Source organism: Chiloscyllium plagiosum, unplaced genomic scaffold (genome assembly GCF_037043375.1).
Source record: "Chiloscyllium plagiosum isolate Xiang-an unplaced genomic scaffold, Cpla_swu_hap1 HiC_scaffold_19, whole genome shotgun sequence".
Classification (NCBI taxonomy): domain Eukaryota; kingdom Metazoa; phylum Chordata; class Chondrichthyes; order Orectolobiformes; family Hemiscylliidae; genus Chiloscyllium; species Chiloscyllium plagiosum.
This window is the reverse complement of record NW_028270157.1, coordinates 49,553,429-49,578,337: the sequence shown is the minus strand read 5'-3', so window position 1 is coordinate 49,578,337 and position 24,909 is coordinate 49,553,429. Positions and strand designations below refer to the sequence as shown.

At 39.9% G+C, this 24,909-nt stretch overlaps 1 protein-coding gene across 9 annotated transcripts in view; it reads left to right on the top strand.

The window, feature by feature from the left end:
• The window catches only part of LOC148146771 (ELKS/Rab6-interacting/CAST family member 1-like), a 922,009-nt gene that overhangs the window by 132,605 nt on the left and 764,495 nt on the right, over nt 1-24,909 (top strand). For all 9 annotated transcript variants that reach the window (XM_087997334.1, XM_087997331.1, XM_087997333.1 and 6 more), the window contains 2 exons: nt 3,940-4,080; nt 7,050-7,190. In XM_087997334.1, the coding sequence (XP_087853460.1) occupies nt 3,940-4,080; nt 7,050-7,190 (282 nt within the window). The remainder of the gene's footprint in view (nt 1-3,939; nt 4,081-7,049; nt 7,191-24,909) is intronic.

Here is a 24,909-nt window from a genome sequence, read left to right as displayed (position 1 = left end):
AAGATTGTTTGAATTTGGAGATAAGCCAGGTAGATATCTGGCACATTTGGCTAGGAGGAAAAAGGCTTCACAATCTATTACGTCTGTTAGGAAGAAGGCTGGTATGATTACCCATGAGTTGAGAAGATTTAATGTTAGATTTAGGGAATACTTCGCAGAGCTACATTGGTTGGAGGGAGGCGCACACAGCGCAGTGAGAATGCAGTCCTTTTTTGAGAATCTGGATCTCCCCAGTATAAACACGAACAGGCTTCCCTATCGAATGTGTCTATGATGGTACAAGAAGTGCAGGAAGCGATAAGGCATCTCCAGGATGGCAAAGCACCGGGGCCAGATGGATTCTCAAGTGAATTCTATGACAAATTCATAAATGTGTTGGTGGAGCCACTTCTGGGGATGTTTAGCGATTTCATATACACAGGATTGTCTGCCGCTTTCTCTTAGGGAGGCTAATATCGCCCTCATTTTAAAGAAGGGGAAAGACTCTGAAGAATGTGGTTCATACAGACCAGTTTCACTGTTGAATGTAGATTTTAAAATTCTATCCAAGATGCTCACTCTGAGGTTGGAGAAGGTCCTGCCCCATATTATAAAAGAAGATCTGATGGGTTTAGTCAAGGGTCGTAGCTCCTCCAACAATACCAAGAGGGTACTGAACATAGTGCAGGTATGTCAGCAAAGATTGATCCTGGGTTTGGTAGTCTCCTTAGACGCAGAAAAGGCGTTTGATCGGATAGAATGGCCATATCTTAGAGCGTTTTATTAGGGGGGGATCCTTTGCCAGATGGATGGCAGTATTGTAAGGCAGTATTGTAAGTATTGCTAAGTCAGATAACTTGAATATTGGGAGAGGTAGTCAACAGGGGTGCCCTCTCTCACCGCTGTTATTCACCTTAGCAATTGAGCTGTTAGCTGAGGCTATCAGGAGGGATCCTGAAATAGTGGTGCCAAGGGTGGGAATGGGGGAACATAAGATTACCTTGTATGCTGACGACGTCCTCTTGTTCTTGGCCAATCCGGAGAAGTCTCTTCCTCGACTGATTCAAGCAATTAATTTATTTGGCTCAGCTTTACAACTTTAAAAAATCAGAAGCCATGCCGATAAGGGGAGGTGCCTAATTTGAAGGATGGAATGTATTTCCCGTTTAAATGGTCGCCAAATGTTTTTTGTATTTGGAAATTTTTGTTATTCCTTTCCACTAGCTGTATAAAGCTGACTATGTACAACTATTGGAAAGGATAAAACAGGATTTGCAGTAATGGGGGGGATTGCCGTTATCAAGGTTGGGCTGAGTAGCCCTGATTAAAATGAATTCCTTGCCTGTTGTACCCCATGAGAAAGATCTCATTGTTGCTACTCAGACGAGTGTTACGGAGGCTCATTGGTTGGCTAGGGTCCTTCATTTGGTGCCACAGGTGCTCTCTAATTAAATACTCTAAAATGCAGTTTTTGCAGGGTGAGGGAGGGGTAGATCTTCCGGATTTGAAGAAATATCAAATAAGCGCCCTGTTAGCATATGTTAATGATTGGGTACGGTGGAATTCGGAGTCGATTTGGCTTGATGTTGAAATTTTCCTCAACATCATCGAAAGGGTCGGAGCATAAGCACTGATGGGTGACTGAGCTGGAGGTGTCATGAGCCCGTTACTTATTCTGGCAGTGCCTTCAAGATCCTATTCTGAATGGCAAAGCCACTCTTTGGTTTACTAAAAGGAAATCCTGTGTGGTAAAATTATTGGAATTTTTTGGAGAATGTAACTTCTCAGTGAATAAAGCGGAACTGGTAGACCTGGATTTTGAAAAAGCTTTTTGACAAGGTGCAACGCAAAATACTATAGGTGAGCTCATTCTTATGGAGGTAATATATTAGCATAGATGGAGAATTGGTTAATAGATGGGTTGCAATGAGTGGGCATGAACATATGACATTTTCAAGTTGACAGGCAATGAATAGTGGAGTTCCATAAGAGTCAATGTTGGGGCCCCAGCTTTTGACAATTTATTGCCTCATGGAATCAAACAATATGGGGAGCTAGCAGGAAAATGAGGTTGGAGTCCAAGATCAGTCATGATGTTACTGAATATCAAGCAGGCTCAGTGGATTGTGTTATCTGCTCCACCCTCTATTTCCTGTTGTACTGTGAAATTACGATCACCATCAGCCTTGTCTTTACAGTAAGGTGGTGTATCTTGAGTTACCTCTCCCCAGGAAGGCAGGTCTCTCTGCAGGAAGCAATGTCAATTTGCCGTCTTGATAGTTTGTCATTGCAGTTCTCTTTTTCAGAATGGTTACTGTTGAGATAATCCATTAAGTGCAAGAACATGCTAAGTTGCAAAAGCTATTATTTTTACCACAAATTTGGTATGGCCCCTTTTCTCATCCTTCCCATTAAAGCGAACAGAGGATATCCTGACGAGGGCTATTTAATTTACAGCTGCTACAAAAGAATGTCTGCCCAATACAAGTGTCCAATAACCTTGGACAACTGGACCTCCATGCAGATTTTCAACTAGTAATTCCAAGTTCACAGCACTGCCTCTGTCATCAATCCTCCGTTGCTACAGTACTTAGCAAATAGAGCGGCAAGGTGGCTCGGTGGTTAGCACTGCTGTCTCACATCACCAGGGTCTCAGGTTTGATTCCAGCCTAGGGTGACTGTGTGGAGTTTGCACATTTGCCCATGTCTGCGTGGGTTTCCCCCAGATGCTCTGGTTTCCTCCCACAGTCCAAAGATGTGGAGGTCAGGTGAATGGCCATGCTAAATTGCCCATAGTGTTAGGTGCATTAGTCAGAGGGAAATAGATCTCAGTGGGTTATTCTTCGGAGAGTCGGTGTGGACTGGTTGGGGCCTGTTTCCACACTGTAGGGAATCTAATGTAATCTAGACCCTAGTAGATATCTGCATGTGACTGCTGGTCAGATTTCAATGACTTGTTAAATCCCAATGTTTGGGCTACCTTGCCACTGCAGTGTTTTCTATCTTTGCAACTAATAAGATGCATAGTCTTCCTTCACCTGTTTGACTGTTGAGGATTTGTTGTATTTTGCCTGTATCTCTCATGACTTTGCTGCCATGGGTTACCCTACCAGGAGAAAGGAGCAGTATCACTTACGGGATCTTTAGAGAATCAAGCTGGTGGAGATCCATGCATCCACCATATGTGTGGTACTATTTGGTACTACTGACACAAGCTTCATAGATAAGTAACAGCATGTACTTGAGTCTGATCTTTAGGCCAATTCCAACACTAGGAAGACAATACCTTGTGCAAATAACATCAATTGTAGCTGGTACTTTGGTTACTTGAACACGAATGATACCATTTTCCTGTAATAGTAAAATGGTAAAATGAACTCCTCTCATTTTACATGTCTAGTCAGCTCATCTGTTGCGATCCAGGAATCAATAATGAATAAGCTTAAGAAAATGCAGTATCTCTTTATCATAATACCTTGCTATCATCATGTAAACATTGATGTAAATTGAAAACAGAACATTGTTGAGGCTGGAAATATGAAATGTAAATGTTGGAAATGCTTGGGTCTGACAACATCTCTGATGAAAAGCAGAGTTAAGGTGTTGAGTCAAATATGGCTTCAAAATTGTAGCATGGTAGAAATGTGATGGGTTGTATGCTGTCAAAACGGGAGGTGGAGGAAGAGCAAAGGAGAAGGTATGCACTGTGGGAAGATGGTGAAAGGTGAAATGGAAAAAATATCATCAAACAAAAGCCAGTAATAGTTGCAATGATTGTCATAATGGCTAACTTTTGATCCTAAATTCCAAATTCCTGTTCTTGATGGAAGCTTGAGGTATCAGAGACAAAAGTTATATCATCTGTTGATTCAGTTTTTAATAAACTCATTGATCACCATGAGTTAAAATAATCTAGTTTTCCCTAATTTATCCTTGATTAGTTGTATTATTTTGTTGCAGGAGAGAATAATTGAGCAGCTTAAAGATCAAAGAGAAAGAGATGAACGAGAAAGGCAAGAAGAAATTGATGCTAACAAGAAGGAGTTAAAAGAAGTTAAGGAACGGATCACTGGTCTCCAAGGAGATGTTTCAGAGAAAGAGGTAAGTAATTATATGTTTCATGTAATATGTGATGTGAAGTGAGGAAGTTGTTTATCAAATATAAACTGCTCTTGTTTGAGTGATGCTTGTCAAATAATGAATACTATGAAACAACCTTAACAAGGAATTTAGTGAACCATTCCAGTAAAACTGGAATCATTAATGTCATTTGTCTCAAAATCAAAACTACCTCACAGTAATTAATTCCAGATAATAGGTAATATTAATACCTGTTATCAAAATGGTCTTTGAATTTGTTGTCATTGTAAAGGTCAAAGGAGTGACCACGAGAATATGTAGGAAAAATTATTTGCAGCCAATGTTACAGTGTAAATATAAGTCAAAGAATGAAGAACAAAGAAAGTTTACAGCCCAGGAACAGGCCCTTCGGCCCTTCAAGCCTGAGCCGATCCAAATGTACTGTCTAAACCGTCGGTCAATTCCTAAGCATTTGTATCCCTCTGTTCCCCACCTACTCATTCATCTGTCCAGATGTATGTTAAATGAATCTACTGTGCCTGCCTCTACCACCTGTCCTGGCAACGCATTCCAAACGCCCACCACCCTCTGTGTGAAGTACTTGCCACGTGTATCCCCCTTAAACTTTCCACCTCTCGCCTTGAAAGTATGACCTCTGGTTATTGAATCCTTCACCCTGGGAAGAAGCTTGTCTCTGTCTACCCTGTCTATACCCTTCATGATTTTGTAAACCTCAATCAGGTCCCCCCTCCATCTCCTTTTTTTCTAGCGAAAATAAACCTAACCTACTCAACCTCTCTTCATTGCTTGCACCTTCCATACTAGGTAACATCCTCCCTCCAAGGCCCCAAAGGAAACTTCCATATCCTCCACAGATTCACCTGCACCTCCACACATCATCTATTGCATCTTCTGCACCCGATGTGGCCTCCTCTATATTGGGGAGACAGGCCGCCTACTTGCGGAGCGTTTCAGAGAACACCTCTGGGACACCCGGACCAACCAACCCAACCACCCTGTGGCTCAACACTTCAACTCCCCCTCCCACTCCACCAAGGATATGCAGGTCTTTGGACTCCTCCAACGCCAGACTACAACAACACGACGGTTGGAGGAAGAGCGCCTCATCTTCTGCCTAGGAACCCTCCAACCACAAGGGATGAACTTGGATTTCACCAGTTTCCTCATTTCCCCTCCCCCCACCTTGTCTCAGTCAAATCCCTCGAACTCAGCACTGCCTTCCTAACCTGCAATCTTCTTCCTGACCTCTCTGCCCCCACCCCAGTCTGACCTATCACCCTCACCTTGACCTCTTTCCACCTATCGCATTTCCGATGCCCCTCCCCCAAGTCCCTCCTCCCTACCTTTTATCTTAGCCTGCTGGACAAACTTTCCTCATTCCTGAAGAAGGGCTTATGCCCGAAACGTCGATTCTCCTGTTCCCTGGATGCTGCCTGACCTGCTGCGCTTTTCCAGCAACACATTTTCAGCCAACATCCTCGTAAACCTTCCCTGCACCCCCTCCAAAGTGTCCACATCCTTTTGATAATGTGGCGCCCAGAACTGTACACAATATTCTAAATGCGGCCGAACCAATGTCTTTTACAATTTTAACATGACTTGCCAGCTCTTATTCTTAATACTCCGTCCAATGAAGGTAAGCATACTATATGCCTTCTTGACCATTCTATCCACCTGTGCAGCAACCTTCAGGGTACAATGGACCTACACTCCCAGATCTCTCTGTACATCAACTTTTCCCAAGCCTCTTCCATTCATTGTATAATTCGCTCTAGAATTAGATTTGCCTAAATGCATCACCTCACATTTGTCTGGATTGAAAACCATTTGCCACTTTTCCGCCCAACTCTCCAGTCTATCTATATCCTCCTGTATTCTCTGACAGTCCCTTTATGCTTTCTGCTACTCCACCACTCTGTGTCATCTGCAAACTTGCTGATCTTACCAACAGTGCCCTCTTCCAGATCATGGTCACCTTTCTCCATTTCGAGAAACTCCCTTCAACTACTACTCTGTCTCCTGTTGCTCAACCAGTTCTTTATCCTCCTAGCTAGAACACCCTGCACACCATGTGACTTCACTTTCTACATTAGTCTACAATGGGGAACCTTATCAAACACCTTACTAAAGTCCATGTATATGACATCAACAGCCCTTCCTTCGTTCTAACAACTTGGTCACTTCCTTGAAGAACTCTATTAAGTTGGTAAGGCACGATCTCCCCTGCACAAAACTATCACTAATAAGCTCATTCTTTTCTAAATATAAATAGATCTTATCTCTTAGTACCCTCTCTAGCAACTTCCCCACCACCGACATCAGGCTCACTGGTCTGTAGTTACCCGGAATATCCCTACTATCCTTGTACAGAGGAACAACATAAGCTACCCTCCAGTCCTCGGGCACCTCACCTGTATTTAAGGATGCCACAAAGATATCCCAGCTATTTCCTCTCTTGCCTCCCTCATAAACCTGGGATAGATCCCATCCGGTCCTGGGGATTTGTCCACCTTAATAACCTCTAGCATACCCAACACATCTTCCCTACTTATGCCAACGTGATCCAGACTAATAAAACTTCTATCTCTAATCTCAAGATTCATCATGTTCCTCTCCTCCGTGAACACTGCAAAGTAATCATTCAGAATCTCAGCGATTCTCTCAGGTTCGGCACACAGCCTTCCTTCATTATCTTTTAGTGGACCAATCCTTTCTCTAGTTACCCGCTTGCTTTTTATGTAAGAATAAAATGCTTTGGGATTTTCCTTAATTTTGCTTGCTAAAGCTATTTCATGACCCCTTCTAGCCCACTTGATTCCTTGTTGAAGACTAGTTTAAGTCAGTGAATTTGACACAGAAATGGTAAGTAAAATTGTGGTAAAGATTGAGGAAAATCTGAACCAGGGTGGATACACCACTCTGCAAGCCATTATGTTAACAAGATATGGATTAAGACTCTAATATTTTAGGCTGTGCTTTTGGACCTCAAAGAACATGCGTCGTCTTTGGCATCATCTGGACTGAAGAAGGATTCTAAGTTGAAAGCACTGGAGATAGCTCTTGAACAGAAGAAGGAGGAATGTTCTAAACTAGAAGTACAACTGCGGAAGGTACATGCATATCCAAACGTGTCATCTATCGTAAGTTTTTGTCTAACTGGCTAATATTGGCGATAATATAAAACTTGCAACTTTTTGAAAGCATGTCTAACTTCTTTGGCATCCTACAGGTTTTTAATTGTCAGTTGAATTCTGCTAAATCTCAGCGAGCTAAGCCATTTTTTTGTAGAAATACCCATCGTGCATCCTGTCACGCAATACACATGTCATTTCCAAATAGTTGTTAGATCCAAATAATGCTTGATAACTATTATAGGGAACATGAAGTACATAATGAATCAACAAAACAACTGACATATAAAAAGCTGTATATCCTTTCTATTGTTAAAAATCTCATGTTGGCAAAATGAATGTTAACTCAGTCTATCTAGATCAATAAAAGACCAAGAAAGAGTTTTCCTATTTGGCATGTGATCAGTAACAGTCATGTTACTCCTCTTCAGTAAAATACCCTTTATGGGGTAAATAGAGCAAAACTAAGTACAATACTCCAAATGCAGTCCCACAAGATTTGATACAATTCTAGCAAGGCTATACTTCAATACTTAAATTCTCTTAAAAAGGTCAACATACCATTTGCCTTCCTAATTTTTTGTTGCATCCGCAAGTTAACTTGCAGTGACATTCTGTCTTTTTTTTGGACATCAAACTTCCAATCTGTCATCAATTAAGAAATACTGTACATTTATGTTTTTCCTATCAAAGCAAAAAATGTCATACTTCTCCTACATTGTATAGTACAGGAGGCCATTTGATCCACTATGTTTTTTTCTTAAAACAGAAAGCTGTCCAATTAGTGAAGTTCCACTTTTTCTTTCCTGCAAACCTGTAATTCTCCTTTGTAAATTATGGCTGAATCTACTTCCACCCCTTTCCAGCTGTATCTGCCAGATCAGCTTACTGGATTAAAAACAAATTACATTTCCCTTTGTTGTTTGCCATTTTTCTTACATGTATATCCACTGTTAAATAAACCATTCATGGAATCAGTTTCTCTTTCGTGATTGTACTAAAAAAATCTGAATTTTTAAAGCTTGCCCTCAACCTCCAGTATTTCAAGGTGCTTAAGAGTTTTTAAGATGTAGCATTTAGCTGAAGAGGAAGATTTTGGGGAGGAGAGGAAATAAAGATTTGACAATGTCTTGAGAAAATAATAGACAAGATACTGAATTATGACTTTGTAAAACCTTAAACATCATATCATCAGTATGTCAGAACCACCAATTTAACCAAATATCTCTTGTGGTGATGTTGGTAAAAAGGCACTCCGAGAAGCCAGAGCTGGACTTGAAATTAAGGAAGTACACAGAATAGTAAATATTCTGAATGGATACTACCTCTAAATATTTGTAAGGAAGGCATAAATTTTCTGAAAAAAAAACATACCTAACCTGAGCAGGATCAACATCATTGATATCAAGGAAAAGAGTTGTGGACAGGCTAAAAGCAGTGTTTGTAAGATGAGGGGATATTTTGCTTGGCTGCTAGGAAAAATTAGAAAGCAGATTTATAAAACTTTGGCCATCACTATAAGGAATCACTGAGCATTGCAGAGATACCAATTGATTACAAACTGACTAATATGATGGTTGTATACAAAAAGGGAAACATATAAATCTGACAACTAAAGCCTTATTAGTCTTATTTCCATGTCAAATAGAGGAATTAAGAGTATTGAACATTATAATAATGTTTTATTTGTTTGTTTATTCGTGGGATGTAGGCATTGCTGAAGAGCCCAACACTTAGTGCCCGTTCCTAACTCCCCTGGTGAAAGTGATGATGAATTATGTAATGATAACCTGCAAACACATTGTGAACAGAAAATTTGCTTTGTACCAAACACATTGGATTGAAAATTGAGTTATTTTTACTCGTGTTTGTTCTGTTGACTTTCACCAAGCGTTTCTCTTTGCGAAGCCCAGTGAGTTTTTTTTAAATTGTGTTACCAAATGTTCCACATGAACTGCCTACTCTGTCCTTGTGACACCCATTAGATCTGGTTCCAGTTCCAATCTACCAATCGTCATGCCCAGAACAACTATCGCTGCTAAGATATCCAGGAATGGACTGGCATTGCTACCACTGGTGGCTTTTCAAAAGGTCATGTGCACCCAAACAAGTATTCTTAATCTAAAGCTGTCATGAAAGTTCCTGGCATTGTCCTTAGATCTGGCAGATGGGACAATTAGCAGATTGCTTTGCATGCGAGCACCCGGAGGTAATGGTGGATGACATGGTGCTCTTCGCTCAGGATCAACAGTGGAGGATACAGCACCTGACTATGCTAGACTGGTCAGAAGTTGCCAGTGGGTTAGTGCAGTCAGCTATCTGGAAAATGCACAGCCATGTAGGAAAAAAGGACTTTCCCTGTTCGACCACAATAGGTGCCACCATCTTCATTCCAATATCTCTTACTTATCAATCTTACTGCACCCACTTCCAAACAAGATTCATCATCTATCACTCACTATTACCTGCAACATATTCCCTCACTTACTGTGACCCACTTTAGCACTAACCCTGCATGCCCTCTACATTACCTTCTTACTCTCTCGGGTCATCTCTCCATCTGCGCCATCCGCAACAGCTGTGCCTTTCCTCTCCCTTAATACCTCATTCTGTTTCAGTCCAGGAGGAAATTAACCCACAACAGGGCAGAAAGAGTCAAGACAGGTGGCATGCAGCCAACCCTTTATGTGGAGAGGATCCTGAATCAGGTCATCAGGTTAAACTGGGGCAAGGAAACCTCTTGCTGATTAACACTCTGGCCCTTATCAAGAGCAATGAATCAGTACTCCTCTATGTTAAACACCACTTGGAAGAAGTACTGAAGATGGCAAGAACTCAGAATTTAATCTGGAAGAGTCCTGGAAAATTTGAAAACAGCTCAAAATATATACATAGAAACATAGGAGTAGGAGGACACCATTCGGCCCTTTGAGTCTGCTCTGTCATTCATCACGATTGTGGCTGATTGTCCAACCCAATAGCCTAATCCTGCTTTCTCCCCATAACCTTTGGTCCTATTCACCCCAAGTGCTATATCTAGCTGCCCCTTGAATGTATTCAATAGTTTGGCATCAACTACTTCCTGTGGCAATGAATTCCACAGGCCCACCACTCTTTGGGTGAAGAAATATCTCCTCATCTTGGCCCTAAATGGTCCACCCCAAATCCTCAGACTGTGACCCCTGGTTCTGGATGCACCCACCATCGAGAAAATCCTCCCTGCATCTATCCTGTTTAGTCCTGTTACAATTTTATAAGTCTCTGTGAAATCCCTCCTCACTTGTCTGAACTCCAGTAAAAACAATCCTAACGTGGTCAATCTCTCCTCCGATGTCAGTATCGCCATCCCCAGAATCAGCCTGGTAAACTTTCCCTGCACTCCCTCGAGAATAAGACCATCCTTCCTCAGAAAAGGAGACCAAAACTGGACAGAAGATTCTAAGTGTGGCCACACCAAGGCCCTGTATAACTGCAACAACACATCCCTGTTCCTGTACTCAAAACCTCTCGCAATGAAGGCCAACATACCATTTGCCGCCTTTATTGCCTGCTGCATCTGCATGTCTACCTTCAGCGACTGTTGCACAAGGACACCCAGGTCCTGCAACACTGCAACACTTGTATCTTCATAGAATTCCAACAGATTTGTCAAACATGATGTTCGCTTCATAAATCCATGCTGACTCTGTCTGATCCTGCTAATGCTTTCTAAATGTTCCGCTATAAAGACCTTGATAATGGATTTGAGAATTTTCCCCACTACTGATGTTAGGCTTAATCTTCTATAATTCCCTCGTTTCTCTCTACCTCCCTTTTTGAATATTGGAGTAACGTTAGCTACCCTTCAATCTGCATGGATTTTTCCAGAGTCTATAGAATCCTGAAAGATGACCACCAATGCATCCACTATTTCTAGAGCCACTTCCTCAAGTACTCTGGGATGTAGATTATTAGGCCCTGGGGATTTATGTGCCTTCAATCCCCTCAATTTTCCCAGTACCATTTCTCTACTAATATTGATCTCCCTCAATTCTTCCCTCTCTCTCAATTTTGCATTCTCCAACATTTCTGGTATCTCATTTATGTTGTCTTTTGTGAAGACAGACCAAAATATGTATTCAATGGTCAGCCATTTCTTTGTTCCCTATCGTACATCCCTCCCCCCCCCCCCCCCCCCCCCATTTCTGACTGACTACATTTGTCTCCACAAATCTCTTTCTCTTCAGGTATCTATAGAAAGTCTTAGTGTCAGCCTTTATATTCCCTGCAAGTTTACTTTTGTACTGTATTTTCCTCTTCCTAATCAGTCCCTTGGTCCTTCTTTGTTGAATTTTGAACTGCTCTCAATCCTCAGACCTATTGTTTTTCTTGTCACACCTTTATTTTGAATGAGAAGGAAGCCAAAAGAAGCAGGTAACCATTGGCCAGTTACCTTAACATCTGTCATTGGGAAAACGTCAGAATGTATTATGAAGTATGTAATAACACCATTTAGAAATGCACAATATCATCAAGCAGTTAGCATGTCTTCACAAAGGGGATATCATGCCTGAAAAAATTATTAGGCTTCTTTGAAGGGTATGAAGCAGGATGAATAAAGGAGAAACTCATAAATGTAATTTGTTTGGATGAGGGAAGTTAATGTATTATAGTCATGTTTGTGAATGACACAAAAATAGGTGGAGATGCAAAGTGGTGAGGATGACCCAAAGAGACTGCAGAGGAATAATGACAGGTTAGGTGAGTGGACAGAGCTTGGCAGATGGAATATAATGTGTAAATGTGAGTCTATGAACTTTGGCAGGAAGAATAGAAGCGTTATGTATTACTTAAATGCAGAAAACTATGGCACAGAAGTATTTAGAGAGACTCATGCATGAATCACAAGAAGCTAGCATGCAAGTTCAGTGGGGAATAAGGATTGCAAATGGAACTTTGGCCTTTATTTCCAAAGGAAAGGAGTATGAAAGTAGTGAGGTCTTGCTAAAACTATGCAAGGCACCAGGCATACTATAATAAATTTGGGCAGGAGATCATACTTCAAATACTGTAATAAATATACTGGCTTTGGAGGCAGTTTAGAGAAAGTGGTTAAGGTTGATCTCTAGTCTGGAGGGATTTTCTGATGAGAGTTTGCATATGTTAGGCCTGTACTCATTGGAGTTTAGAATAAGAGACGCCTTTATCAAAACATTTAAGATTCTCTGGAATCTTGACATGTTGAGAAGTTGTTTCTGTTTGTTGGTAAGTCTTGGACTGGAAAGCATAATTTCAGTAAGGATCTACCCATTTAAGATCAAGATGAGGAGTAATTTCTTCTGAGGTAGTTAATCTATGGAATCCTTTTCAATAAAGGCAATCAAAACTGGGTCATTAATTCAAGGCTGGTATTTTTGATTCTTAATCAGTAAGGGAATGAAAGGTTATGTGGAAAAGGCAGGAACATGGAGTTGAGAATTATTAGACCAGCCATTATCTCATTAATGAAGCAGACACAATGTGCTGAATTCCCTACTTCTGTTCCAGCGCTTTTTAGTATTCATCACTGAGTGCCTTGACAGTAATCGTACTGACCAAGCTAGCTGATTCCTATAAGACATAGTTGTTTGGCTGGGTGTGCAAGTGATACCTAGGGAACTGTTATCATTCACTTGGACAGCATGCTGTAAATCAAACCTCCCTATTCCTCCCTCCCTATAACAGTTGTACCAACTGTTAAAGTATTTTTAAAGGATTGCAAAGCACCCTTGTATTTCAAACTTTCAGACCAAGCTTGATAGAAAGCACAGATCTGAGCAATAATTATTAATTAGTATACGGAGTTAGACTATCATTACTTGAAAACAGATAAAAACATTGTGAACTAAAACTTTAATAATCTTTTAAACACCTTCCTTGCACATACAGACAAACAAATAGGGCAAATAGATTTTGACAGAGGTAGAAAAAATTGAAAAGACAGTTCATAGGTCTTTACTTCCTAGTTCCAGTGTTGAGATTATCTTCTTTGGCTTGTCAGACTCCTTGTTAATCAGATATCTTTGTGTGTTTCCATGGGATTGTGTAAAGTATAGAATAACTGATTCATTTCAAAATTCTCTGATTTATCAACACAAAAGCCACAGTTGACATCAATTGCTACAGCAAAGGTGACAAGTTTTTCTTTCAAATTTAAACTGAGTTTTTGACTGCAGAAAACAGGCAATGTATAGGCTGAGAGAAAATGTGCACACTCTTTTATCTCCCCTCTTTCTGTGTCTTTGTAACTTGTTTCCATCTCCAAGCTGCTCAGACATCAGAGAACCAGTCACATGGTGTTGGCAGACAAAGCATCTCTGCCATTGTTAACTCTCACTCGTCCGCAAACTAATCAATTTGATGTTGATGTTGCTGCCCGGAAGTATGTCAATACACACTCTTGGCTCCAAATTGTTTGCAATCTGAGCTTCAATTACAGATTGCTCAAACAGTGGTTTACAGTTTTCTCCATGGGTAACAGGTTAGTTGCTGTTCAAACTGCAGTGACTCTTTCAAATACATTTTTAGAATAGATCTTTTTTCATTTCAGTCTAAGTCACAGTTCTTACCAACAAAACACAAAAACATTCTTGCTTTCATCCTCACCAATCTACCTATTGCAGATGATCCTGGCCTTAACAGTGTTGGTCAAAGTGACCATTGCACAATCATTTTGGAGATGACAACCTGTCTTTGCGTTGAGGGTACTGTCCATTATGTTGTGTGGCATTACCACTGTGCTAAATGGGCCTGACTTCACACAGATGAAGCAACTCAAGACTGGGCATCTATGAGGTGCTGTAGTCCATCGGCAGCAGAATTGTGTTCAGCTGTTAAATGTAATATCATGGCCTGACAAACCTCCACCTCAACAAAAGCAACAAACTGGGAAATTAGCCTTAATTCAATGAGGTATGCAGAAATATGCTCCTAGATTAGGAGCAGACATACCTAAAACTGTGTTAATAAATAAGTCTAAAGCACTGCCACAATTGACAGATCACATTTAAGCTCTACTGACCAACATGAATTGCAATGGACAAATTAATTTAGTTGAGGAGGCTCCACAGACATAGCATATAGTTGGTGATGCGGCATTTCAGAATGAAATTAGAGTCTGAAGCATTTGCATTCAGGTTCAACCAGAAGAAATCCACCTTGGCTACCCCCGACCGTCTTCAACCAATTCTGTTCACTCCTCATGATATCAGAATGCAGTTGAATAAACCTAATACTGCAATGGCTATTTGATAGCTAGGCATCATTCTGGTAGTCGTACTGAAGACTTGCACTTGAGACCTAGCTGTACCCCTAGCCAAATTGTTCCAGTACAGCTACAACACTCACGTAAACTTCCTGTAGAAAATTCTGCAGATATGTTCTGTGTACAGAAAAATGTAATTTTGTTAATTGTTATTCTAACCGTGTACTCCCATCAGTGAAGAGATAGAAGGGTGCCTTGACAATACTGTCATCAAGTTTCACTTGCTCAACAATAACCTGCTCCCTGATTTTCAATTTGGGTTCTGCCAGGTCCACTCGACTCCTTAGTTCATTATAACTTTGATCTAAACGTGGACAAAGAGTCAAACTCCAGAAGTGATGTGCAAGTGACTGCTCTTAACATCATGGCAACATTTAGTGGAGTATGGCAACAATGAGCTGTTGCAAAATTTGTTGTCGTTCATGTAGGACATTAGCGCAGGGGTTCCTCCTGGCAGTATCCTATGTCCAACTGTCTTCAGTTGCTTCATTAATGACTTTCTTTCATCATGAGGTTAGAAGAGGGGATGTTTATTATGTTTCGAGTTTGTTCAGCACCATTTTCAAGATACTTAAGCAGTTCTTGTCTAGATGCTGCAAGAGCTGGATAACATTCAGGCTTGGATTGATGAGTTGCAAATTGCATTCATGCCACAGAAGTTCAAGATAATGACTGTCTGCAACAGGAGAAAATGTAATCAACACTACTTGATGTTCAGTGCAGTACCATCACTGAATTTCCCACTACCCTGGGGGAGCCTGGGAGTTAACACAGACCTGGAGTGGAATATCGCCAGCCCATATAAATACTGTGATTACAAGAGCAGATCAGAGGCTATGAATTGTGCAGCAAGTAGCTTATATCCTGTCCCCCTACTGCCTTCCCATTATTTATAATGAACAACTCCAGGATACAATGGGATACTGTCCACTTGGCTCGGTGAAGGAAGCTCTAACAATATACACAAAGTTCAACTCCATTCTGGATGAAGTAGCCCTCTTGATTGTGACTCCATCCACCATCTTTAGTATTCACTCCCATCATGCCGATGCACGGTGGCAGGTCTGGGTGAGATGCATTGCATTATAACTGTTCTTCAGTTACAGGTTCTAAGCCTATGACCTCTAACACTTTGAATTATTAGGGCATCTGATGCTTGGGAATTTGCAAGTTCCCCTCCAAGGCACGCACAGTCTTGACTTGGAGCTATATTGTCATTCCTCCACTGTCGCTGGGTCAAATTTTTGGAACACACTTTCAAACAGCAATATATTTGTTTCTGTACCAGAAAGTGTGCAGCTAGTGAAGAAAGCTGTACACCACCCTAACTTCAGGGCAGTTAGGGACTGACAATAATTGCCCACGTCTCTTGAGCATGTATATATTTTTAAAAATCAGTTTTCAGAGGAAATTGGGATGAAATTGTCTTGTGACTTAGTCAAATCCTACCTTCAAAATTTTTTCTGTTACACGGACACGAGAGATGCTCAAGCAATGAGAGCAGTGCAGAGAAAAACAGGAAAGACAAGGGTAACTTGGAAGGGAAGAAGCCGAAAAATGACCTTTGAAATGATGGAAAAGTTGAGAGTAGGTTGATGAATCATAGTTTCAAACTAGAAGTGTAAACCTCTGACTGACGTCAAGAAATTGTTCTTTACACAAAAACTAAGTATTACATGGGATAGATTTTCAGAAAGGATAGAAAAAGGAGAAAACTGGAATATTTTAAATCAGTTGAATGTTAAAATAGGGTCATTTTACATGGTTGAACCAAAGATGCATTGAATGGGTTTCTTCACCTAGAACTTTAATCTTGTGAATATATAAACTTTACATTTTTGAACTTGTTATATTTTTGAAATGAATGAGTTTGGTATGAACAGCATTATTGAGCAATGAGTTTTTAAAAGAACCAAGTTGAACTTCAGATTTCAAGTGAACTAGCGAATTCATGTAACTTTTTGCACTGGCTTCTGAAAATTTGTTACCTTCTCAGCTTTTGCCTCCTCTTCTTCAATTGGGCCTTGACACTTGATGTGCCATCCTGCCAGTGGCTGACGGTTGATTTGCATTCTTAAATATTCATTTTCTACTTCACTGTTTTGTTCAGAATGCACTACACTAGTGTCATTCTGGCTGATCTCTTGGGCGATAATGTAAATATGGACAGGAGTAGGACATTGAGCCCATTAAGCCTGTTATGCTATTCAATAGATCATAACTCATCATCTAACTCAGTGACACTATACCATTTGATGTCATTAGTCTCCAGAAATCTAAGTATCTTGAATATTCTCAATACAAATGCCAAGTAACTGTTTAATTTCTGTGCCATTTCCCAATAATCTACTGGGAATTTTTCTTTTCGTACCTGTAATGGGTCCACATTTGTCCCACTTTCTCCTCCTCACATACCTAAAGAAGCTTTCACAGATGTTTCTCACCAATTAATGTTCATAATCTCTTTTCCTTTTCTTAATCAGTTTCTTGGTTACCTTTTACAGGGTTCTAAATTGCTCCTAATTCCCAGCTGCACTGCTCTTTCTGGTGTCCTTATAAACCTTGCTGATCCTTTGTTTTAAGATCCTTTCTCTTTAATGTGCTGCTCTCATTCCTTATTAAGAACACTGGTTGCCTCTTATTTTCCTTTTTGCCTATTGCTTTGAAATGTCTGAAATCCATAGTTGTTCAATTCCCAATTTTTGTCACCCTCCGTAATGATGATTAAATTGTGCTCATTGATGTCAAATTGTGCAGAGAAATGATCAAACTTTCCATGAATAATCCACGCATTCAGAAAGCATCTCTTTAATTCTGCTTTTTTTGTTTGCATTATTCTCCATTCTAATCCTTTTTTATGCTTGCCGGTGTTTTGTCTGTCTTGTTTTATTATTTTCTACTTTTTATTGATTTTGCTTCCTTCGAATATGGGCTCTCTTTCAGATTGGAGAAAGTGAGGACTGCAGATGCTGGAGATCAGAGCTTAAAAATGTGTTGCTGGAAAAGCGCAGCAGGTCAGGCAACATCCAAGGAGAATCGACGTTTCGGGCATAAGCCCTTCTTCAGGAATGAGGAGGGTGTGCCAAGCAGGCTAAGATAAAAGGTAGGGAGGAGGGACTTAGGGGAGGGGTGTTGGGAATGCGATAGGTGGAAGGAGGTTAAGGTGAGGGTGATAGGCCGGAGAGGGGGTGGGGGCGGAGAGGTCGGGAAGATGATTGCAGGTCAAGGAGACGGTGCTGAGTCTGAGGGCTGGGACTGAGAAAAGGTGGGGGGAGGGGAAATGAGGAAGCTGGAGAAATCTGCATTTATCCCCTATGGCTGGAGGGTTCCTAGATGGTAGATGAGTCGCTCTTCCTCCAGGTGTCGTGTTGCCATGGTCTGGCGGTGGAGGAGGCCAAGGACCTGCATGTCCTTGGCGGAGTGGGAGGGGGAGTACCTCTGGGACACCCGCACCAACCAACCCAACCGCCCCGTGGCTGAACACTTTAACTCCCCCTCCCACTCCGCCAAGGACATGCAGGTCCTTGGCCTCCTCCATTGCCAGACCATGGCAACACGACGCCTGGAGGAAGAGCGACTCATCTTCCGCCTAGGAACCCTCCAGCCACAGAGGATGAATGCGGATTTCTCCAGCTTCCTCATTTCCCCTCCCCCCACATTTTCTCAGTCCCAGCCCTCAGACTCAGCACCACCTTCTTGACCTGCAATCTTCTTCCCGACCTCTCCCCCCACCCCCCCCCCACCTTAACCTCCTTTCATCTATCACATTCCCAACTCCCCTCCCCCATGTCTCTCCTCCCTACCTTTTATCTGAGCCTGCTTCGCACACCCTCCTCATTCCTGAAAAAGGGCTTATGCCCGAAACGTCAATTCTCCTTCTCCTTGGATCTGCCTGACCTGCTGCGCTTTTCCAGCAACACATTTTTAAGCTCTCTTTCAGTTTCCCAACTCTCTGTCAATCTAGTTTACTCTGTCTCAGCATTATTTGTGAAATTCCCTATGATGATGTTAGTCCTGATCCTACAAAGATGCAACCATCCATCTTATACAGGATCCACCTGGTGTTGGTTCCAAAGCTTCAGAAATGTGATACCCTCCCATACCCCAGTGCTTCAGCTCACTTCTCCTATTTCTGTACTCACAAGCACACACAACTGGAAATCATCCCGAGGTTACTGTTGTCTATGTCTTGCTTTCCAATCTTGCTTCTTAGCTTGCTGAAATCAGCTTTTAGGACCTGAGCTTTCCCCTTCCTGCATGTACAAATGTGAACCACAATCTCTGACTGATCACGGTCTCTCAGAAAAGTATCTTGCACCCGCTTCATGACTTCCCTGATCTTGGAACGAAGAAGGCCATGTCAATAGCTTTATACGTGATCAATCCCCTTTCACTACTATTCTTCTTGACTGTATGTCTGGGCTGTCAATGATGTCACTGGCTTGGCTCTGACTGCACTCTGAGGTGCCAAACTCCTCACTGGCATTCAAAACAGAGAACAGATCAGTAAATCAGATTTCCTGGGGGCTCCTGCACTAATGGCATGATAGTGTCTTTGGTCACCCATTCCTCTTCTGCCTCTATTCTTCAAATCTGCAGTTTGACCATCTCTCTGAACATGTTTTCCATGCATCTGCCATCTTCATTGATGTGCCATAGTGATTCTAACACCACATACATTTTGAAACCTTAAACTCTAGCTTCTAGAGTTGGTGACACTTTCTCTTCTGGTGATTTTACGACATTGTTAGTGTCTATGATATCCCACATGCTAGAGAATATGCATTCCAATCCCCATCACAAATTAATACAATTTAGTGGTTGCAGTAAACTTTGTGTAAAGCACCTCTTTCTTCTCATCTCGGGTGCTGAATGGTCAACCTGGTATCCTGCGATCGTGGCATCTTGTTCTAGAATTCCCAGTGAGGAGGAACATCAACCCTGAATCCCTCCTTTTAGAATCAATGAAATTCTCTCTCATTTTCTAAACTCAGTGAATATAGGCCTAGATCCAAACTCATCTCCTACATTAACCGACCATCCCAGCGACTATTCTGGTAAACTTTTGCAGCTCTCCCTCTATGGCAGTAAATTTTAGGTAATGAGGCCAAAAATGCTCTGAATACTCCAGGTGCCATATCAGATCCTGTATAGTTTTGAAATACTATGAATGCTTAAAGGTCCACATGGCACGCTAATGATGATTCCTCTTTTAACAAAAAAGTAATTTACATTGTCCGTTCTGTCAAGGTAGTTTTGAGAAGATCAGAAAATCAATTAAGAATGGTGACCGACATAGGTCAGGCCCAGGAAAACATGTGATTGCAGTTAAGTGTCTGTAAGAAACCCTTAGTGTTCGTGGAAGAAATGTTCATACTGTTGGGCTTCTGGCAGACAGGTTAAATGTGGCAAGGCAATTACTTCAGTTATGACTTCAGAAGAGAAGATTCAAAGAATCAGCGTTTGCTTCGCAAGTTAAAAAAAATTCTACAAGCAGGTGAATTAAGTCAGTTCAAAAGATCCAGGCACCTCAGCAATTTTTATCTGTAGATCTTTGAAGACAGTAGAGTTTAAGTAGAAATTTTCGAATTGTTAGAACTGAAAAAATTTAGATCATAATAATTCTAAGAAGTTCATGCCAACAGACTCGAAAATAAATCGTTTGAAAGCTTTTAAGGTATCCAAGGGAAAGAAACTGGAAAAAAAAATCAGTAAATATTTAAACAACTGAGGTTGGAGTGATGTTTCTCAGTTGAGTCTTTCAGACGGTGTTGGGAAACATGTTGAAACTTTGTTTTGATGCTTTTGTTAAACATCTTTGTAACTATTGTCTTTTTGGTTTTCTTCCTCTTTTGTGTAATAAGTGTATGGTCTGTCGAAGTAGAACATCCGCAACTGCATGTTTCAGTGACTAACCACCTTGCTAACCAACTTAAAATTGACTCATATGATCTATTAAACCAGATTTTGTTCTCTGATCTGACTTGTCCAGCATTACTATCCGTTTTGGATCATAGCAATGTACTAATATGATCATATTGATTTCTGCTAATCCTTGTATAATCATACATATATCTGTCTTGTTGGTGCTATTGCTCCTTCTTTCAGATGGTTAATAACAAGAAATACTAATTAATTCTTGCTGCTATGGGAACTCGATCTGTGTCACTTTTTCCAAGTTAACTGTATTGCTTTGTGTGGTACTTGGGCTGATCTTTCCACTCAGTGTTATAGAGAAGGTTATTCTGTCCTAAGTTGTGGTACCAGATTTGGATGAAACACTCCAGATGAGGCTGAATTAGTATCCTATACAAATTGAACATTGCTTCGTTACTCTTATACACGCTGCCTCTTTGAATAAAACCTATTTTAATAATGGGTCACAATCTGTCCTACCACTTTTGTTGACTTCCTGTTAAAATTGTGCCCTTTTTTTACTGTAACTCCATGTAATTCCTGTCAAAATGAATCATTTGCACATTTCTGCACGTTTAAAATTAATCTGTCATCTCCAAAATCTTTCAAAAGTTCGTATTCGCTACATGAGATCTCCGTTCTTTCTTCAGAGAAACTCTTGCAACTTCATTAAATATGATTTTCTCTTGAGAAATCCTTTTCTGCCTGTCCTTAATTAATTTGCATTTGTCCATGTGGCCATTAATTTTGTCCTGAATTATTTTTTTTTTCTAGAGGTTTCCCCACTACTCAAGTGAGCAGTTTAAATCACAATGATTTTAAATCACTGAAAATGAATTTGTAAAATACACAAAACCATTTGCAAACTAAATTAAGATACTGTAGTTTGATTCTCAGTAAACTATGCCAAGAAGATCCAAAAATGTTTAAAATATGCTTCTTTGTGTTCTGAAGGTCAAAAAAGCAAATGAATTTTTAGAGCCTCTTTCAGGGCTGATGAATGAGAGTTTTTAGTTGAAATGCGTTCTGAAGGTGTGGTCAGTGTTAAAGCACTTTTTAAAAGTAATGCAAACTTTATTTGCACTGATCATAATTTGAGCTCAGAATGTCACAAATATTTTTCAGTGTCTGCTGATTGCAGATGAATTGTGCTTTATAAAAACAGCATAACTGAGCGCAAACCAATATTCCTGTATCTTCATGATGTGCAGTTGGGCTTGAACTCATGACCTGACTCAGGTTTGATTGCTTTCAGAGAGTAAAGCAACTGAGCTAGAGGAAATTGGGGAAGAAGTTAAAAATGTAAATGCGTTTGAGGCTGAGAATGGAAAACACAGCAAAGTCAGAGGTTAGATGTGCAGGAGAAAGTAAAACATTGAGGAGAAAGCAAAGTATTAGTTGTATATTAGTCGAGTGATTATATTTCAGAGATGGGCATTAACCAGGGATTCACCACAGGTTCCTCTATGTCGGATTGGGATGAACTTAAGATGGTTAGTTTTGGTGTCTGTTTGTGTTTCCGAAAGGGTAATATTTAAAGTGTGTGAAGTCCATCTCTATACTACAACACTTGATTGCCTGAAGTATAACAGAGAGAAATCAAGAAAAAGGCACAGGATCAGGATACATGATTTCGGAATGAATTGAAAAAAGTCATTACTCAGAGTTGTGTAAGTCTTTGAATTTGTCTATTCCAGAAGGTTATGTATTCTCCATCATTGAGTATATTTATATATTGATATATCATATTTTATATATACTGATAAATTCAGAGTTTTGGTGTCTTAATGGATTTGCTCAGCTGAATAAAAAGATCAAAAGATTTGAAAAGGAGTTAGACAAGAGTAAACAAATATTTAGAAAAATTTGAAAAGTCGAATTGAAATATCTACTTTTGAAGAGAAGAAAATAAGTATGTCCAGAAGGGTGTGTACACAGCTCAGATAAACTCAAAAATAAATTGAGTAAAGGAGCAATATTCCATTGGTACAAGGTGTGTTTATCTGAAATGAAAAATCTTTATTGAGGAAGTGGTTAAGGAAAAAGAAAGTTGGCTGTTGATCATAGATGTATTCTATCCATAGCAAACTTAAATAACCCATTGGAAGTACATTTCTATGAACAGATGAAACAGATAAGAAGGAACTCATATTCTATATTCGAATTGAGAAATCTATGGTACAAAGTTTATATTATATCACTTGTTGAATATGCATCCATAGTTGAAGAATAGGAGGCCATCAAAATATTGGCTTGCGGTTGCACCTGCAAGGTTGAAAACCCACAGTACAAGATAGATGTACAGGTTGATCAAGATGTTAAGAGAAAACTTTATGCTTCTTCACTGCATTTCACCAGAGCTTTTACTTTATCTGTGCCAAGAAGCTTTCCTATACTCATCAATTTCAAAGTATCCTTTACCTCAGATATTGTAATGTTTCATTCATTGCTTACCTCTGAATATTAAGGATTCCCTTGATTGGGTCATGCATAATCATGCGAATGTGCTTACAAACGCATGAACAGAAGGAAGAGTAGACCAATTGTCTCCTTGAACCTGCTCCATCTATTAAGAAACTCATTGTAGCATCATATCTACACATTCCTGCCTATCCCTGATAATCTTTCACCACCTTACTTAACAAGAATCTGTATAATGCTGCCTTAAAAATATCTAAGGTTTCTTGCTTCCCACCACCATTTCAGGAAGAGAGTTCCAAATTCGCAATCCTCTGAGAAAGAAAATCGTTTAATCTCTATTTTAAATTTGTGACTTCTTAATTTTAGAACAATGACCCCTCATTCTTGATTCTCCCACAAGAGAAAGTATCCTTTCCACATTGAACCTGTCAAGACCCCACAGGACCTTATGCTTCAATTCTTTTAATTCTTTGAAACTCCAGCAGATACAGGCTTTGGTATCCAACCTTTTGTTGTAAGAGAAAGGACATATTTCAGGAAGTAATTTGGTAATCCTCCTCTGAACAATTTAATGCATTTAACTTTAAATATTCTGTTTGCTTTTATGATACTACTTCCCTTTCAGAAAACATTTTTGTACCTTTGACTTTGCAGAGACTATCTGTTGTTTTTCCCTTCTTCCTATCTGTCAAAGATTGCACTTTCTGGGGCAAAGCTTTAAATTTATGATTCTGTTTCAGCTCCAGTACTTCATCACACATCTCATTTATACTTTCTCTTCAGCTGGCCTGCAGGCATTCTTCATTTCTTTTTCTTCAATTAGAAGAACAGAGCATAAGAAATAGAAACATGAGTAAGTCTTTTGCCTCCCCCTGGTCCCCATGCCTACATCACCATTCGATAAGATCATAGCTGATTTAACCCAAGCCTCAACTCTTCTCTTGTGCCAGTTCCTCATGGCCCTCAATTCTTTCATACTTAAAAATCTGTTGCCCTCCTCTTCGAAAACTTTCAATGAATGAGCCTACGTTACACTCTGGGGAAGCAAATTCTATACGTCCGTAAAGACCTTCTCCTGCATCGTAATAGTTATTTATTATGCACGGTGCAGTTTCTTCATAATTAATTGTTTCTTTTCTTTCCCCTTGCTATCAACATTATTAGTGCCTCATTTGACATTAACTTCTTTCACCTTTTCATTTTCTATTTTGATACTATTTCCCTTGTAGTATGGTGAATAATCTCATTCATGCTTTTCCATTTGTTTTCTATTGCTTTATCCGAGGCCTTTTGTGAGTCCTCAATCCTAACACACTGTCAGACTTGTTTTTTGAGTAAATGGTTTCTGATGTTTTCACCTTTCAATATGTCGAGATCAAAATGGTATAAAGCATCCCCCTTTTTCTTGTATTTTCAGTTTCAGTTTAATTTTTATCACAAGAAGACGCGAATCAAAACTTATATCTGCATGTTGCCATCATCAGATCGTTTTCTTGACAAAATTGTATCAGTTTTTCTTTCATTTCTTCATCGAAGGTCACATTGACCAATATATATTGTGAAGGAAGGTGTGTGATTTATATATATTTAATAGTTATTTTAAAGTTTGGATTTGAACTAGTAGCAAGTGTGTTTTGCTGAGTGTCTGAAGATGTTTAATGATTAAGTATTTCTACTGCCATGGTCATTTATTTTTAAAAAGGCAGCCTGAGAGAGAGATTTTAGAAACCTAGAAACAGAAAATAGATGCAGGAATATGCTGAAGGCTAATGGAAATTTATTTTCATTGAAAGAGTTTGTAAAAAGTGGACTAAGTAAACAGTTGAGCACTAGACTTTCAGTTTAGAAGGTCAGAGGTTGATTTTCTGTTCATTTGATTAGGGGAAGCATTTCCAAGCTTGGAAAAAGATTTTTGGATTTCATTTTATCAGGATTGCAGAAGTCTTGGCTGAAACTTAACATGTAAAACAATTTCTCCTGAGAAAGGGAATTATATTAAAATTGCTTTTTAAAAAAAGATTTCCTCAGTGTAAGGGCTTTAGTTTTAAAGTTCCAATCCAGACGTTTTTAGTTATAAGC